At 37.8% G+C, this 14576-nt stretch overlaps 1 protein-coding gene across 7 annotated transcripts in view; it reads right to left on the bottom strand.

The window, feature by feature from the left end:
- SENP7 (SUMO specific peptidase 7) overlaps positions 1-12363 on the bottom strand; it is a 165409-nt gene extending 153046 nt beyond the window's left edge. For 6 of the 7 annotated variants that reach the window (XM_047876611.1, XM_047876613.1, XM_047876614.1 and 3 more), the window contains exons 1-2: positions 12224-12363; positions 6469-6521 (exon numbers count right to left, since the gene is read on the bottom strand). In XM_047876611.1, the coding sequence (XP_047732567.1) occupies positions 6469-6521; positions 12224-12263 (93 nt within the window). In that variant the 5' untranslated portion in view covers positions 12264-12363. The remainder of the gene's footprint in view (positions 1-6468; positions 6522-12223) is intronic. The other variant, XM_047876612.1, reaches the window with a different exon arrangement.
- Positions 12364-14576: the final 2213 nt, after the last annotated feature.

The following is a 14576-nucleotide window of genomic DNA, read 5'->3' as shown; positions in this document are numbered from 1 at the left end:
AGAAGATTAATGATATTAAGAAATTATTTTGGGGGAGCCTGACTGCCTCAGTCAGAAAAGCATGCAACTCCTGATCTCAGGGTCATGAGTTTGAGCCCCACATTGGGTGCAGAGATTACCAAAAAAAATAAACTTAAAAAAAAATTATTTCAAATAAAATAAGTATAAAAGAAAAACACAGATTCAGAATGATCTTTCTTTATAAGACAAAAAAAAAATCCATGAATAGAAATAAAATGTGAAAGGCTGTACATAACAATGTTTGACAGTGATTATCTCTAGTGAGATAAGAGATGAATTTTATTTTCATTTTTGTGTTTTCCTAGCTTCCAAATGTTTTGATAGGAATACAATGCAACTGTTAAAGGTAAGGGAAAAAATATTAATATTTAAAGCTCCAGAAAAGCCTCTGCTGTAGCTTCCTGATTAATAAATTATAGATTTAAATCTCTCACACTAATATTGTATACAAGCATAGGACAAGCAGGTTTCAGGTACAACTAACTACTGTCAGTTTTTTCCACGCTCACTTTTTTCTTAATGACTGATAAAAAAATAATGTAAGCCTTTTTGCAACAACCTGATCTATTCTTACACAAATTTTAATCATGGTCTCAGCTGTGTACAACCAATAAAGATTCTAAGCTACTCATGATTCTATAAAGCATATATTATAATTCCATTTACAAGAATCAGAAGGGACTTCTAACACTCTCAAGTATTTCAACAGGCTTCTAATAAAGATTTAAATTTAAACTTTTAAGGCAAAAATGGGTTCTAAATCTCCTTCCCTTCACATTACACTTAAATATATCAATAGAACTCTAATAACTTCCCCAAAACAAAGCTCAAGAACATTTATTTTACTTACTAATGTTCAAATGTAATACTAAACAAGCTCTTCAGCAGATCAAGTCATGTAGTCACCTTCAGGTTCATTCTATACCTGATTCATTATAGTATAGCCTTCAAAAAGAAAATGCTATCAAAAGCAGATAAACCAGGAGAAAAAAAAGATGCTGGAATCCACTGACAAGTTACACATTACTAACATAGGCTCATTAAATTGTTCAGGCTAAAATGATCTCTGCCATGTTCTTAATACAGAACTTCAGAATCTTAATCGCTTACTTATTCAGATACTACTTAAATATAAAGCTATTATTTAAAGAAAATTGGGGGTCTGTCCAAAGGTATGGCTATTACTTACCAAGGAAGAATAAAAGTCTTATTTTTCAGGGTGCTTGGATGGATCAGTTGATTAAGTGTCAGACTCTTGATCTCTGCTCAGGTCATGATCTCATGGTTCATGAGATTCAGCCCTCTGAAGTGCAGAGCCTGCTTAGAATTCTCTCTCCCCCTCACTCTCTGTCTCCCCATCCCCACCCTCTCAAAATAAATAAATAAATAATTTTTTAAACTCTCATTTTTCAATATTCAAACTAGAATAGCAACTTCCTCATACGTAAATCCAAAAACTATGGATCTCCCCATTAGCAGAATTCAAGGTATTCACACTCTTACTTCACATATACCAAGATATCAGCTTTGGGGCACTTGGGTGGCTCAGTCAATTAAGATTAAGCATATGACTCTTGATCTCAGCTCAGGTCATGATCTCATGGTAAGTTCCAGCCCGCACTGAAAGGAGACTGCTTGGAATTCTCTCTCTGCCAATCTCTCTGCTCCTCCCTCCATGTGTTTTCTCTTTTTCTCTCTCTCTCTCCCTCCCTCTCTCTTTCTCTCTCAAAATAAATATATAAACTTGAAAAAAAAAGAAAAAACAAAACAGGGAGCGAGACGGTGAACAGCCTTGAATTAACCTACATTCAGCTATTAAAAGGCCAGTGGCACCTGGGTGGCTCAGTCAGTTAAGTGTCCGACTCTTGGCTTCACTCAGGTCATGTCTCACAGTTTGTGAGTTGGAGCCCCACATCAGTCAGTCTCTGCGCTATAAGCTTGGGATTCCCTCTCTCTCCACCCCTCCCCTGCTCATACTCTCTCTCTCTCTCTCAAAATAAATAAACTTAAAAAAATATATCCAAAAAAAAAAAAAAAAAAGGCCAGGAATAATTTAGGAAATAATGATGTTCCAGAGATTTAGCTACAAGGATAGCGACTACAGCACTGTTCATAATTTCTTTTTTTAATTAAAAACAATTCAAGGGGTGCCTGGCTAGCTCAGTTAGTAAAACATGTGACTCCTGATCTCAGCGTCATGAGTTTGAGCCCCATGTTGGGCGTAGTTTACTTAAAAAACAAACAAACAAACAAAACTCAAAAATACAATAGGATATTGATTAAATTAACTGTGACACACCCATATAACTGAATACAATGTAGCCATTAAAAATGTTTGCTACCGTTTTCCTGGCACTTATGCCTAGTATAGTGTCCAATACATGTTAAGTACTCAACAAATATCTACTGAGCCATACTTTAAATTTGATTTCAGAAAATGATTTTCATAATATATAGTTAAGCAGAAAAAGCAAATTATAAAACAGTATTCTGTGGTTTTCTATTTTTTAATATTTAAATATGTGTTTGTTATACATGGATATGCAAATAGAAAAACTAGGTGGGAATGCAAGCTGGTGCAGCCACTCTGGAAAACAGTATGAAGGTTCCTCAAAAAATTAAATATAGAGCTACCCTATGACCCAGCAATTGCACTACTAGGCATTTATCCAAGGGATACAGGTATGCTGTTTCGAAGGGACACGAAACTATGTAACTATGTACTAGGTAACTATTAGTTATATGCTAACTAATTTGGATGTAAATTTAAAAAAAATAAAACATAAAACAAGTTAAAATAAAAACAAAACAAACAAAAAAAAATAGGAAAACTAGGAAGATATACATCCAAACATTAATTTTGGTCCTGCCTGAGTGGTCTTTTTTCCTCAACTCACTTTTCTAATTTCTCTACAACAAACTGGTATTGCTTTAGAAAAAATTTTTTTAAGTTTATTTGTTTATTTTGAAAGAGAGAGCGAGCAATGGGAGCGGCAGAGACAGAGAATCCCAAGCAGGCTCTGCACTGTCAGCACAGAGCCCTCACAAACCATGCAGGGCTCAAACTCACAAACCATGAGACCATGACCTGAGCTGAAATCAATAGTCTGATGCTTAACTGACTGAGCCATCCAGGGGCCCCTTTAGAAATATTTTTCAAATACTTTAAAGTCAAAATGTATCAGTGTCTTATACCTATACCCATCACAGCCCTAATTCTTTCAGTAATTTATTTCCCTAGCTACCTTGAGAGAAAAAGCAGTAATGTAAACTACTAACAAGAATTTAATATGCTGGGGCACCTGCATGGTGCAGTTGGTTAAGTATCTGACTACAGCTCAGGTCATTATCTTGCCGTTGGTGGGTTCGAGCCCCATGTCGGACTCTGTGCTGACAGCTGAGTCTGGAGCCTGCTTCAGATTCTGTGTCTCCCTCTCTCTCTCTCTCTCTGCCCATCTTCTGCTTGCACTCTCTCCCTCTTGAAAATAAATAAATATAAAAAAATTTTTTTTAAGAATTTAATATACTGGGGCACCTGGGTGGCTCAGTCGGTTAAGCGCCGACTTCAGCTCAGGTCATTATCTCATCGTTCGTGAGTTCGAGCCCCGCATCAGGCTCTGTGCTGACAGCTCAGAGCCTGGAGCCTGCTTTGGATTCTGTGTCTCCCTCTCTCTCTACTCCTTCCCCACTCGTGCTCTTTCTCCATCTCTCAAAAATAAATAAACACTAAAAAAAATTTTTTTTTAAAAGTATCAGTACTGAGGGGCACCTGGGTTATTCAATCATTTAAGCATCTGACTCTTGACTTCAGCTCAGGTCATGATCTCACAGATTCAAGCGCACTAGGTTCTCTCTTCCTCCCTCTCTGCCCCTCTTCCCCCTCAAAATAAATAAACTTAAAAAACCACAACAACAAAAAAAGCAGCATGTCCAAAGGGCACAGAAGCCAAACTAAAAGATCTGTCAATACCAAAGCTAGAACATTTGAGCAACAAAACCAATAATGCTACAATAAATTATAACCCATAGGATAAAATACCTATGAATCCATATTGATAAAAATAAATAACTGAATAAATAAATAAGGAGGGAAGAGAGGCAGGTCTCCCTTACAGAAGAACTTCAATTAATAAATATGAAGGGAATGAGGGAAATAGAAAATCACCAATAGACTATTGTATACACAATCGCTGCAGGCAAGATCCACCACTAGGTGGCTAAACAGTGAGCGAAAGTTTAAGAAACAGTGTATTTGCAGTACAGATTCAAAGTAGCTCTCCCAAGATACCTATTACAAAGTGAAGGTGTAACCAGATAGAAGCCATCTTAAGCAGGCAGTCAGGACTGACATAACCAGTAATGGTTACACTGATAGGATACACTGAGAAGGGCACATCACATATTCTTTCCAAAACACCGTAACTTTAATCTAATTATAAGAAACCAGAGACAAACCCAAATTGAGAGATATTCAACAAAATACTGAGAAAATCACAGTACTCTTTTAAAATGTCATGACCATGAAGGAATAGAGACTGAAGAACTGTCACAGAATGAAGGAAATCAAGGAGACATGACACCTAAACGCAACGTGGGATCCTGGAACAGAAAAATGACATTAGTGTGAAAAACAAAAGAAAACAAAACAAAACTGGGGCACCTGGCTGGCTCAGTCGGTGGCGCATGCGACTCTTAATTTCAGGGTTTTGACTTCAAACCCCACATTGAGTGTAGAGATTACTTTAAAATAAGATTTTTTTTAATGTTTATTTATTATTGAGAGAGAGAGAGACAGAGTGCGAGTGGGGGAGGGGCAGAGAGAGATGGGGACACAGAATCCGAAGCAGGCTTCAGGCTCCGAGCTGTCAGCACAGAGCCTGATACAGGGCTTAAACTCGTGAACCATGAGATCATGACCTGAGCCAACATCGGATGCTTAACCGACTGAGACACCCAGGCCCCCCCAAAACAAAATCTTTAAAAAACCTTAAGAAATCCAAATGTCTGTAGCTTAAGGTATTGTACCAACATTAATTTCTTAACTGTGGTCATTGCACTGTGGTTATGTAAAATATTAACACTAGGGGAAGCTGAGTGAAGGGTAGATGCAAACGCTGTACTATTTCTGTAAATTTTCTGTAAATCTAAAGGTACTGGAAAATAAAAAGTTTAAAAAAATAGTGCAGTTCATCTAAAAATAAACAAACGTATTTACTCAATACTATGAACTTCTAATGGTGGACTTTCAGATTCAACTGCATGAAGCAACAGCCTAAAACAGAGCATTTCACTTCACTGGAGGTATTAAACACAGAAGCAGCAGTAGTCAATACAGAGGTATTTAAAACTGGGAATGGTAGCAATGTGAGAATTTCTTTTTATCCCCCTCATTTATGCCACTGAAGCCAAATCCAGAATTTTGAGTGAAGAAACCACACCCCACAAATATGAAGTAAGCCAAGGCAGAAGAGTACCTAAAGCCATACTTTCTGTTTGGTCTTGTGGTCTGTGTGCTCTTGATTCTCTCTCAAAGCCCTCTTTATGGTTTCTTCTCCCTCTTTGTTCCATGAAATGTACCAAATTGAAGTTCTCTCTATCAAATTAAAAGTCCTCTCTGCATAATTTGGAATGCTTCAGTAAAATGTGTCTAATAAATTATTACAATGTATATCAGGATACTACTGTGTTTAAGTCACAAAATGCTAGGGGCGCCTGGGTGGCTCTGTTAAGCATCAGACTTCGGCTGAGGCTGTGATCTCACAGGCTAGAGCGCTCCATCAGGCTTTGCACTGACAGTGCAGAGCCTGCTTGGAATTCTCGGTCTCTCCCTCTCTCTCTCCAGCCCTCCCCCACTTGCATTCTCTCCCTCTCCCTCTCTCTCTCTCTCTCTCTCTCTCTCTCTCAGAATAAACTTAAATAAATAAAATATCACAAAATTCTAGAGGAAAAAAGATCATTTTTCTAAAAACAAATTATATTTTTTGAAACACTTTCTACATAGGTAGAAACTTCATTTTGCTTCTTTTGCTACTCTTGGCTTACATAAAAGAACTAAATTTTTTTAAAAGTTTCACAGGAAATATTTTAAATAGTAATTTTCAGCACATGACTTGAGCACAACTTTTGTATATCTACAGTATTAAAATGAATGAATGATAACTAATATATTCAGTTATCAAAGAAATGCTGGGTTATGTTTTATATAAAATCTAAAATAAGGTCTGGAAACTGTACTGATACATCTCACAATGATTTAAGTAAGTCACATCCCAGAAATTTTCTTGGTTAACCCTTGAAATAATTAGGATATACCATTCCCTATAAAACACTGATTAAGTTTTTATAATATTTTCTTTAAATTTTTGTTTAAAAAATAAATAGCAAAATACTTTCAATATTAGTAACTCTGAAGATAATGAACAGATTAAAAGCAAAACTAATGCATACCTTATGTAACTCAGAAGATGAAGACTTTTTCCTTTTTCCTTCTGTGACAATTTCTACAAAGACATGGTAAAAATTATCATTTAATATCTAAATGAAATACACAATGTAATAAAATAAATCCTCTCACAGCTATCCTTTGATTTAAATTAACCTGTTAGAATTTGAATTTACATTGATACATTTTACAGAATCTAATGGACTAAACATAAAGGTCAAAAAATAATCTGAAGAGCAGCAAGTTCTCACAAAATGTCTTCATTAAATAATATATATGATGACAATAGAAAAAAGAAGAAAACTTGGCTCTAAGAACTAAATAAAATATTACCCAGCAAAAGTCCAATAGGTGTTCAACAAATGTTGGTTGAACCATATGACCAGATAGATTTTTGTAATTGGGAAGCGGGGGAATGAAGCAAAAGGTGAGAGGTACATTGGGAATATTCTACAAAAACATTTTCAGGGGCATCTGGGTGGTTCTGTCAGTTAAGTTCCGACTCTTGATTTTGACACAGTTCTTGAGATTGAGCCCCGCATCAGGCTCTACACAGTGTGGAGGCTGCGTGGGATTCTCTCTCAAAATAAACTTAAAAAAAAAATCTGCAAATGTGTTATTAGCTCCCTCTCCCTTTATAAAAGATATGTTTTTTGCCCCAAATTCTTGCTCTTAGACTTGTTAGCACTTCTGAAGAAAGTCACATAATAGTAACTGCAAATACTACTTACAACTATTACTACTACTAACTACAAAACTCACACTTGTTTTTTTTTTTCTTTTAATGTTTATTCATTTTTGAGAGAGAGACACACAGTGTGAACAGGGGAGGGGCAGAGAGAGAGGGAGACAGAAGTTGAAGCAGGCTCCAGGCTCTAAGCTAGGTGCACAGAGCCCCACATAGGGCTTGAACCCATGGCCTGCAAGATCATGACCTGAGCCCAAGTCAGCCACTTAACCTACTGAGCCACCCAGGTGCCCCAAAATTCACAATTGTTTTAACAAAGACTTTCAAAGTTAGTTAACAGTTCTTTTATTCATCCCTGACTACTTATTCCATTTTGAGCTCCTATTACCACTTGAAAGTCCTTTTTGTTTTTTCAAAAGATGATCTTTCTTTGCGTCACTTAGAAGCCATGACTATAATATCATTAACTTCTCAAAATTTATTTGTATCTTTAACCATCTTCCCTCCTTTCTGCCCATCTCAAGAAACTCTTGATTCCAATCTCCCCCATTTCTTTTGAAACCTCACCCCATCAATTATCTCCTACTTAATATCTTTCTCTTTCCACTGACCCCTTTCCAGCTCCATACCAATCTGATTTAAGTGTCTTAGAGTCTTAAGGAAAAAAAATTCCTTTCTACCTAATGTCCTACTCCAACTTGTTCAGAAATCTTTTTTTCTTTTTCTTTCTTTCTTTTTTTTTTTTACATTTTGTTTTCCTTGTTTCATTCAGCCTCTTGAAATCTGGCTTCCGTCCTACTAAAATCAGTGGTAAAAGTAACCTCCTAATTGCCAAATTCAGCACTCTCACACTATTTTAACTCTGTAATTTACATTGCTTTTCACTCTCCTTGTTTCCTAATTTGCCCATCTGCCCACCAATGTCTCTTCCTCTTTACATTGAAATTAAATGTATGTGATTCAAGATGTTTTTCTCTCTGTACGGTCTGTGGGTAATTCCATTCATGCCAATGGCTTCAGCTAACATCTATGCACATAATGTAGTTTTATCATGATTAATTGCAGATTCTGATTTTGACCTTCAAGTATCGTTCATTACACCTATAATGCAAAATATGCAGACAGCACCAGGGGCTACTAAAAAAATAAAGGCATATCATCATGGGACACTAGATCCTCAAGATAAAACGGGGGCGGGGGGGGGGGGCCGGGAGGAGAGAAGAGTTTCACTTGTTTGAATAACAGTGAATGCTCAGCTACTCTTTTGCAGAGGCTCAGTGTACTATAGCATAACAAAGGCTCTAAAAATTCTGCAATAAATTAATTTTTCTTGTAACTACAGCTCTCATACTTATTTGTCCACAGAAACTTCTTTTTTCCAAGTGAGACTCACCCATGCCCTGTGACAGCAAAAGAAGTTAAAATTATATATTTTGTAATCTGACCAGACTTTGAATCCTGGCTCTGCTTCTTACTTGCTATTGCTAACAGTTGCTTACCCTCTCTAAATCCAGTTGTCTCATCTGTGTATCAGAAATAATAACCACTTCACAGGGCTTTTGAAAGAATTAAAGTCCCTAAAATTCTTAGTACACTGCTTAGTACCAAAGTACTCAACGTATGTACCCTTAACTTAAATGAAAGTGAACACAGATTCCTTGCATGTTGCCTGAAGCAATCCATTGAAAACCTAAAATTCACTTGGACTTTCCTGTTTGAAATCAAAGATTCATTTGAAAATTGTTATCTATGACTCTAATTTATGTTATACTTTCGTTATTAAACCTTTCTAATGGTCATTCTCCCTTGAATGACCTGTGCATTATTTAATTATTATTTTACTCAGTTGTTAGTGGACCTGTCTCTGGCATCAGTAAATTTTTTATCTGTGTCCCATTTAATTTACTGCTTTTGACATTCTGTGAACTTGAAAATAAGATATTCATGCTCATTGGGGTTACAAATAATTTTAAAATATAGATACAACGTACTCTGAAGAAAAGCTAGAGAAGCTTCTCACAAGTAAACTTTAGCATACAGACTTTGTAATTTCTCGTCTCACTGCTCAAAGGTGCTTTGTGCTTAATTCCTGATTCATGGACACATTACAGAAAAGTTAATCAGAGCTTTTGTGATTCTTCTACTTATAAAATTTTTCTTTTAATTTTAAAATATCAATTCATTTAAAAACAATAAACTCATTGCATGCTAACATCGCTCAAGTATTATATGAAAAATAATTGTTTTAATGCTGAGAAGAATGGCAGTATTTTACTTATTTGCAAATCTCTTTCATGTCTAGCTTAATAAAAGACAACTGTTTCCCCCCCATCTGTTTCTGCATTCAATTTGTTGTGATACATGTCATGTAGCCTCTGGAAAACTCTACTGTACACATGTGGGAGAATAAGAGGAAAAGGTAAACAATGTCTTAGAATTGTTACAAAAACAATTTTGACCTCACAGACCCAGAAGGGTCTAAGGGAACCCAGAGGTCCCCAACACACCTTAAGAACCAGTGCCTAAAGTAGATTATAACCATGCTGGAAACCATCCCACTCTTAGAGTTATCAGTTACATGAATCCATAAATACTTGTTTTGTGTTTAACTTAAACCAATTGCAAGTGAGTGCTACTTGCAACTAAAAGATATATCAGGAATACACTATGTAACCCTTCACAGTTTCTTCTTTAGGTGTATGTTTTAGGGAAACCTAGTGCAGTCTCACAGAGGAAACTTTGAAACTTCATTTTTTTTTCCCTACTGCTATCTACATTCTACTTCTAACTAAATAGAATTCTTCCTATTTTATTATCAAATTCCTCTCTTTGGGTACTTGGAAATTCTGATGACCACAAATGTCACTTCCGGTCATGAGTTCAAGTTAGCAACCACTCCTAATGAAATGGCAAATATATGCATACAAATATCACACAGAATCCAGAATCCCTTCAAACCAACTGATTAGTTTTATTTCTGATAATCTGTGGAGAAAATTAAACATACTTTAGAATCATTCTTAAAAATTAATATTCGTCTCTTAAAACCAGATGAATACTGGAAAACAGCTAGGTAATATTAGATTTTAAAATGGGTTTTATACAATAGCAATTATTTTTCTTTTCTTTTTTTTTTTTTTAATTTTTTTTCAACGTTTTTTATTTTATTTTTGGGACAGAGAGAGACAGAGCATGAACGGGGGAGGGGCAGAGAGAGAGGGAGACACAGAATCAGAAACAGGCTCCAGGCTCCGAGCCATCAGCCCAGAGCCCGACGCGGGGCTCGAACTCCCGGACCGCGAGATCCTGACCTGGCTGAAGTCGGACGCTTAACCGACTGCGCCACCCAGGCGCCCCGAGCAATTATTTTTCAAAAAGGACAGCTCCAAAAATAAAATCACCAGGAAAAAAAAAAAAAAAAAAAAAAAGAAAACTTCTCCAGAGGTATAGGTAACATAAACATCACTATCTTTTATGAAATAACAGCTGTGTTTTCAAATTTTACCTCCCACAGCTACTTGCATCATGTTAACTGTAATAAATAAGTGTGACAAGTGAAAGGAGATGGGATTTGCTGAAGGACAGGGTTAATATCTTGCTGCTCCCCCTCAAAAGAAATGTATTAAGATGAAATGCACTTATTGAAAAAAGGCTGTGCATCTTAAACTGAAGAATAATAATCCCTAAAGCTCTGTTAGAAAGCATGCAATTGGCAGCAGATAAACAATGAGCATTTTCCTAATGTGTAAATTTTACATGAAGGTCTTAGAAGAGGAAAAAAAGTATATTAAAATAAACACTGATCTATTGCAGGCCGGTACTTTCATATATGCAATGCACGTACTTTCAGAGGCAAAGAATATCCCTAGAAAACACACACACACACACACACACAAACACACACACACACACACACACACACACACGGCTGCTTATGAAAAGGGAGTCAGGTTTTTAACTGCTTCAAGCAATGTCCCAGAAATCCTGTTCACTCCTCCTTTGCAAATAAGGCAGAAAAAGGTTTGAGACGCACTGCCATCAGAGACTCCTAATAAATTTGTAATTGCTAAGACTGTCTCTGCAAAAATAAACGGTACAGTAAGAAAGGAGACAATGAATTAACTGATTCATTGGGTGTTAGTTTGTGGACTGAACTGTAAGCTTATTAAAAATAGAGTCCTCCCCCTCTCCTCCTCTAGTGCATCCACAGGACTTAACACGAGGAAATGAGGTACTCTTAGCAGATGAGATCTTTGACAAAAACTTGTTGACTACGAGGAGCTCTAGCTCATGTCTTACAACTCCACTTTTGTGTTTCCAACATGTAGTACCCCGAGCTGAAGCCATAAAGCAATTTCAAAAACAAAAACACACGGCGAATAAAAACACAATGGAAGCACAACTTCAAATCCTTTGTTCGACTTTTTACTCACTTCTGGAAGAAGCAGCAGGAGGCTGGAAAAGAAAAAGGTTATTAAGAGGGCCTGTTCAAAAGACCGAAACGCGTCGCAGCGCTGATCTGAGCGATGAAGTGTCAATTAACAAGCCCCGCCTCTCCCCCTTTGCAGCCGCGGCTATACCTGCCCCGAGGTAAGGGGGTGAGAAGGAAGCTGAATCGAGAATCAAAGAAATAGAGATAAAGTGGGGTCAGGGGCTGGAAGTGAAACTGGTACACTGGTGGAATTAGAAGAAGGCGTGGCAGGGGAGCGGCAAGCCAACCGGGAAGATTCCTGGGCCGACGAGACTCACGCAAGGTGTTCGGGGGACGAGGGAAAACCTGAAGGGGTGTTGGGGTTAAGAGCGGCCAGGGCTTCGATGACAGCTAGGACTCGGTCTCCGACTGGCAGAGGCGGGGGCGCCCCGGGAGTCTTCCATTGTGCGCGCCCCTCCGCTCGTACCCTCCCCGCCCCTCCCCTCCCCTCCCCTCCCCGCGCGAACGGGAGCCCGAGCCCCCACGGGAGCTCGAGCCCGAGCCCTCTCTGGTCCGGGCCGCCGCACCCGTCGCCGCCTGTACCTCCCATTTGCCCAAGGTTGAAGAGAATATGCTCAGCCCTCCTCCGACCCGTTCTCACCGGATGAAGATCGACGTCGCCCGGCCTTCCCCTTGTCCATCTTCTCTTCCTCCTGCTGGAGTCGCAGTTGCTGTCGCTGTCACCTCAAGACCCCTCAGGCTGGGGAAGAGAGGGGGAGGGGAGGGGGGGAAAGGAAAGCCAGGAAAGTACGAACAGCGCTTGCGCAAGAGCCGTCGCCTGCCCTCAGACCGGAAATCAGCTGCCCCTCCCACCTCACCCGGAAATCACTTCCTGGGACTTGTTTTCTCTGCGGGTTGCCACCTCGAATGCCTATTTAGTGGTACTAATTCTTATTATCTCTGAACCTATCGGAAAGTGAGGTTGTGTGCGTGGTTTTAGCCCGAGATCGTCTGCGGCTTTGTTTACTTTCAAGGCTGGGGTAGACTGAAAATTGAAAAAGGGGAAACTTTAGGAATTCCTGTAGTTTAAGGACTCTCGCGAGGTGGCCCAGAAAAATGAAAATAAAAGGAATACTACACGGTCTCTCCTAGCTACTTGTCCTCAAGAGTGTCCTCAACCTCAGAAATAAAAAGACGGTAAAGCCACCTGTTAGCCTAGACATTGGCTTAGCATTTGGAGTGGAAATGTATTTGGTCAGCTGAGGAAAAATGTCATAGTAATAAAGAGCATCTCTTTTTAAAATTCACACTCATCATTTTTAAAGGTCCAGAAAAAAAGGTAAACTAGAACTCAGTTTTTTTAAAACATAAAACGCTGAAGTTATAGAAAGTGGATGGCTGTAAACTGGAATTCGTTCAACTATTATTAAAGTACTTAAGAGACTAGCCCAGTCCTCAATGAACTCAGACTATTTTTAGACTTATTTTTCTTTTTCAGTTCTTTCAAAGGGCTCATCAGTTTAGAAAATTGCCCTGTTTTATTGGCCACGATATACATATTAGTTTTTTAAATGTGTAAGATGTAATCAGAGTAAGTTAAACATAATTCAGCTCAAGCATGATTAGTCAGAGGCAAAACGATCTTAGAATGTTCCAAGCAGAAGGGGTCTTGGAGCTACTTGAGCTTAACATCCCATCCCCTTTCCCCATTTGACCAAGGCCAATAAAGGGACTTACCTAACTGGCCCTAGAGCCCAGTCTCCTGCTTCTTGAGTCAAGCGTCCTTAATTACTGTATGATGTGTGCTGAGGTACAGGTAAGCCTCCAGGTGTTAAAGCCTATTTGGGCTCTTGGGCCCGGGGGAGTGTTTTACAGGGCAGGAATAGTTGAAAAGCAGGAATATTTCAGAGCTTGATGAGATTGAAATTCACGACAAGGGTTTCATTTAGAGGCCCTAGTTTATTTCTGTTTAGCAAAGCAAAACACTGTTTAAAGAAAAAAAATAGCTGAATTTTAAGTTTCTTCATAAATCAACGTTTTTCATTGAATAATTTAACTCCGGAATCAAACCAGCTTAATTCATTTGCCAATATTGTAGGAAACAAATTAACTGCAAAAGATGGAAATAGAGCTGAGAGATGGGAACATAAAAAAGGAAAGTGTAAGTAGGCCTTACCGATTTCCACCCAAATTAGCAGCTTCCATAAAAGTAAGTGGTTTTAAAGTTTAGCAGTAAGACATTAGCTTATAAGAAATGAAATTATAAGAAGTTAATTATTCAGTTTGCAAATGTGTCACTTAGACTTCTTGAAACAAATATACCGTTCTGCTAATATACCGTGTAGCCAATTTGTCTCTTTGAATTGGAACTTGTTTCAAATAACGTTTGAAGATAAATGAACTTGAAGCTCAAGAATTTCAAATTTGCTTTTGGACCAGTATTTTTATTGTTAGAGCATTAATCTCTGTCTCATAGTTAACTGCATTGCAAACAACTAAAGGACTAAAAGTTCAGTTTCTACTTTTGAGAGAGTCACTTAACCTCATTTTGCCTTTCATAAAAATAAGTGATGCTCAGGTGAGAGGTTTCTTATGTTAAAAATAAGAAAGACCAAAAAAAAAAAAAAAGTGATTGTCTTAGTATGTTTGGGGATAATGTCATTTTGCTTATGTACATTTAACTCACACTGTATAGAACCTTTCAAATTAAAATTATTTGAGATTAGAAATTCGTCAGCCCAGTATTTTATAAGAGACGATGGACAGGTGTTATCTAATGGGTACGGCTCTTTATTGAGCATTAAAGGTGCATAAAAGTGATTACATTAAGTATTATATTTTTATTTTTGTTCTATGCATTGGGTTTGGTTTTAATAGTTTCAAGACAAAGAGACAGTATGAAATTGATCAACCCTTTATTTTACCCCTGGATTAACAATTTCTTTGAAGAGAGCTTAATAAAATCTGCAAAAGGCCCTTTCTCATCACAAGTGAATTAACTTTAAGTACAATAT

The sequence above is a fragment of the Prionailurus viverrinus genome, chromosome C2 (genome assembly GCF_022837055.1).
Source record: "Prionailurus viverrinus isolate Anna chromosome C2, UM_Priviv_1.0, whole genome shotgun sequence".
Classification (NCBI taxonomy): Eukaryota; Metazoa; Chordata; class Mammalia; order Carnivora; family Felidae; genus Prionailurus; species Prionailurus viverrinus.
Note: the sequence above shows the minus strand (reverse complement) of the source record. Positions and strands in the feature narration are given on the sequence as shown.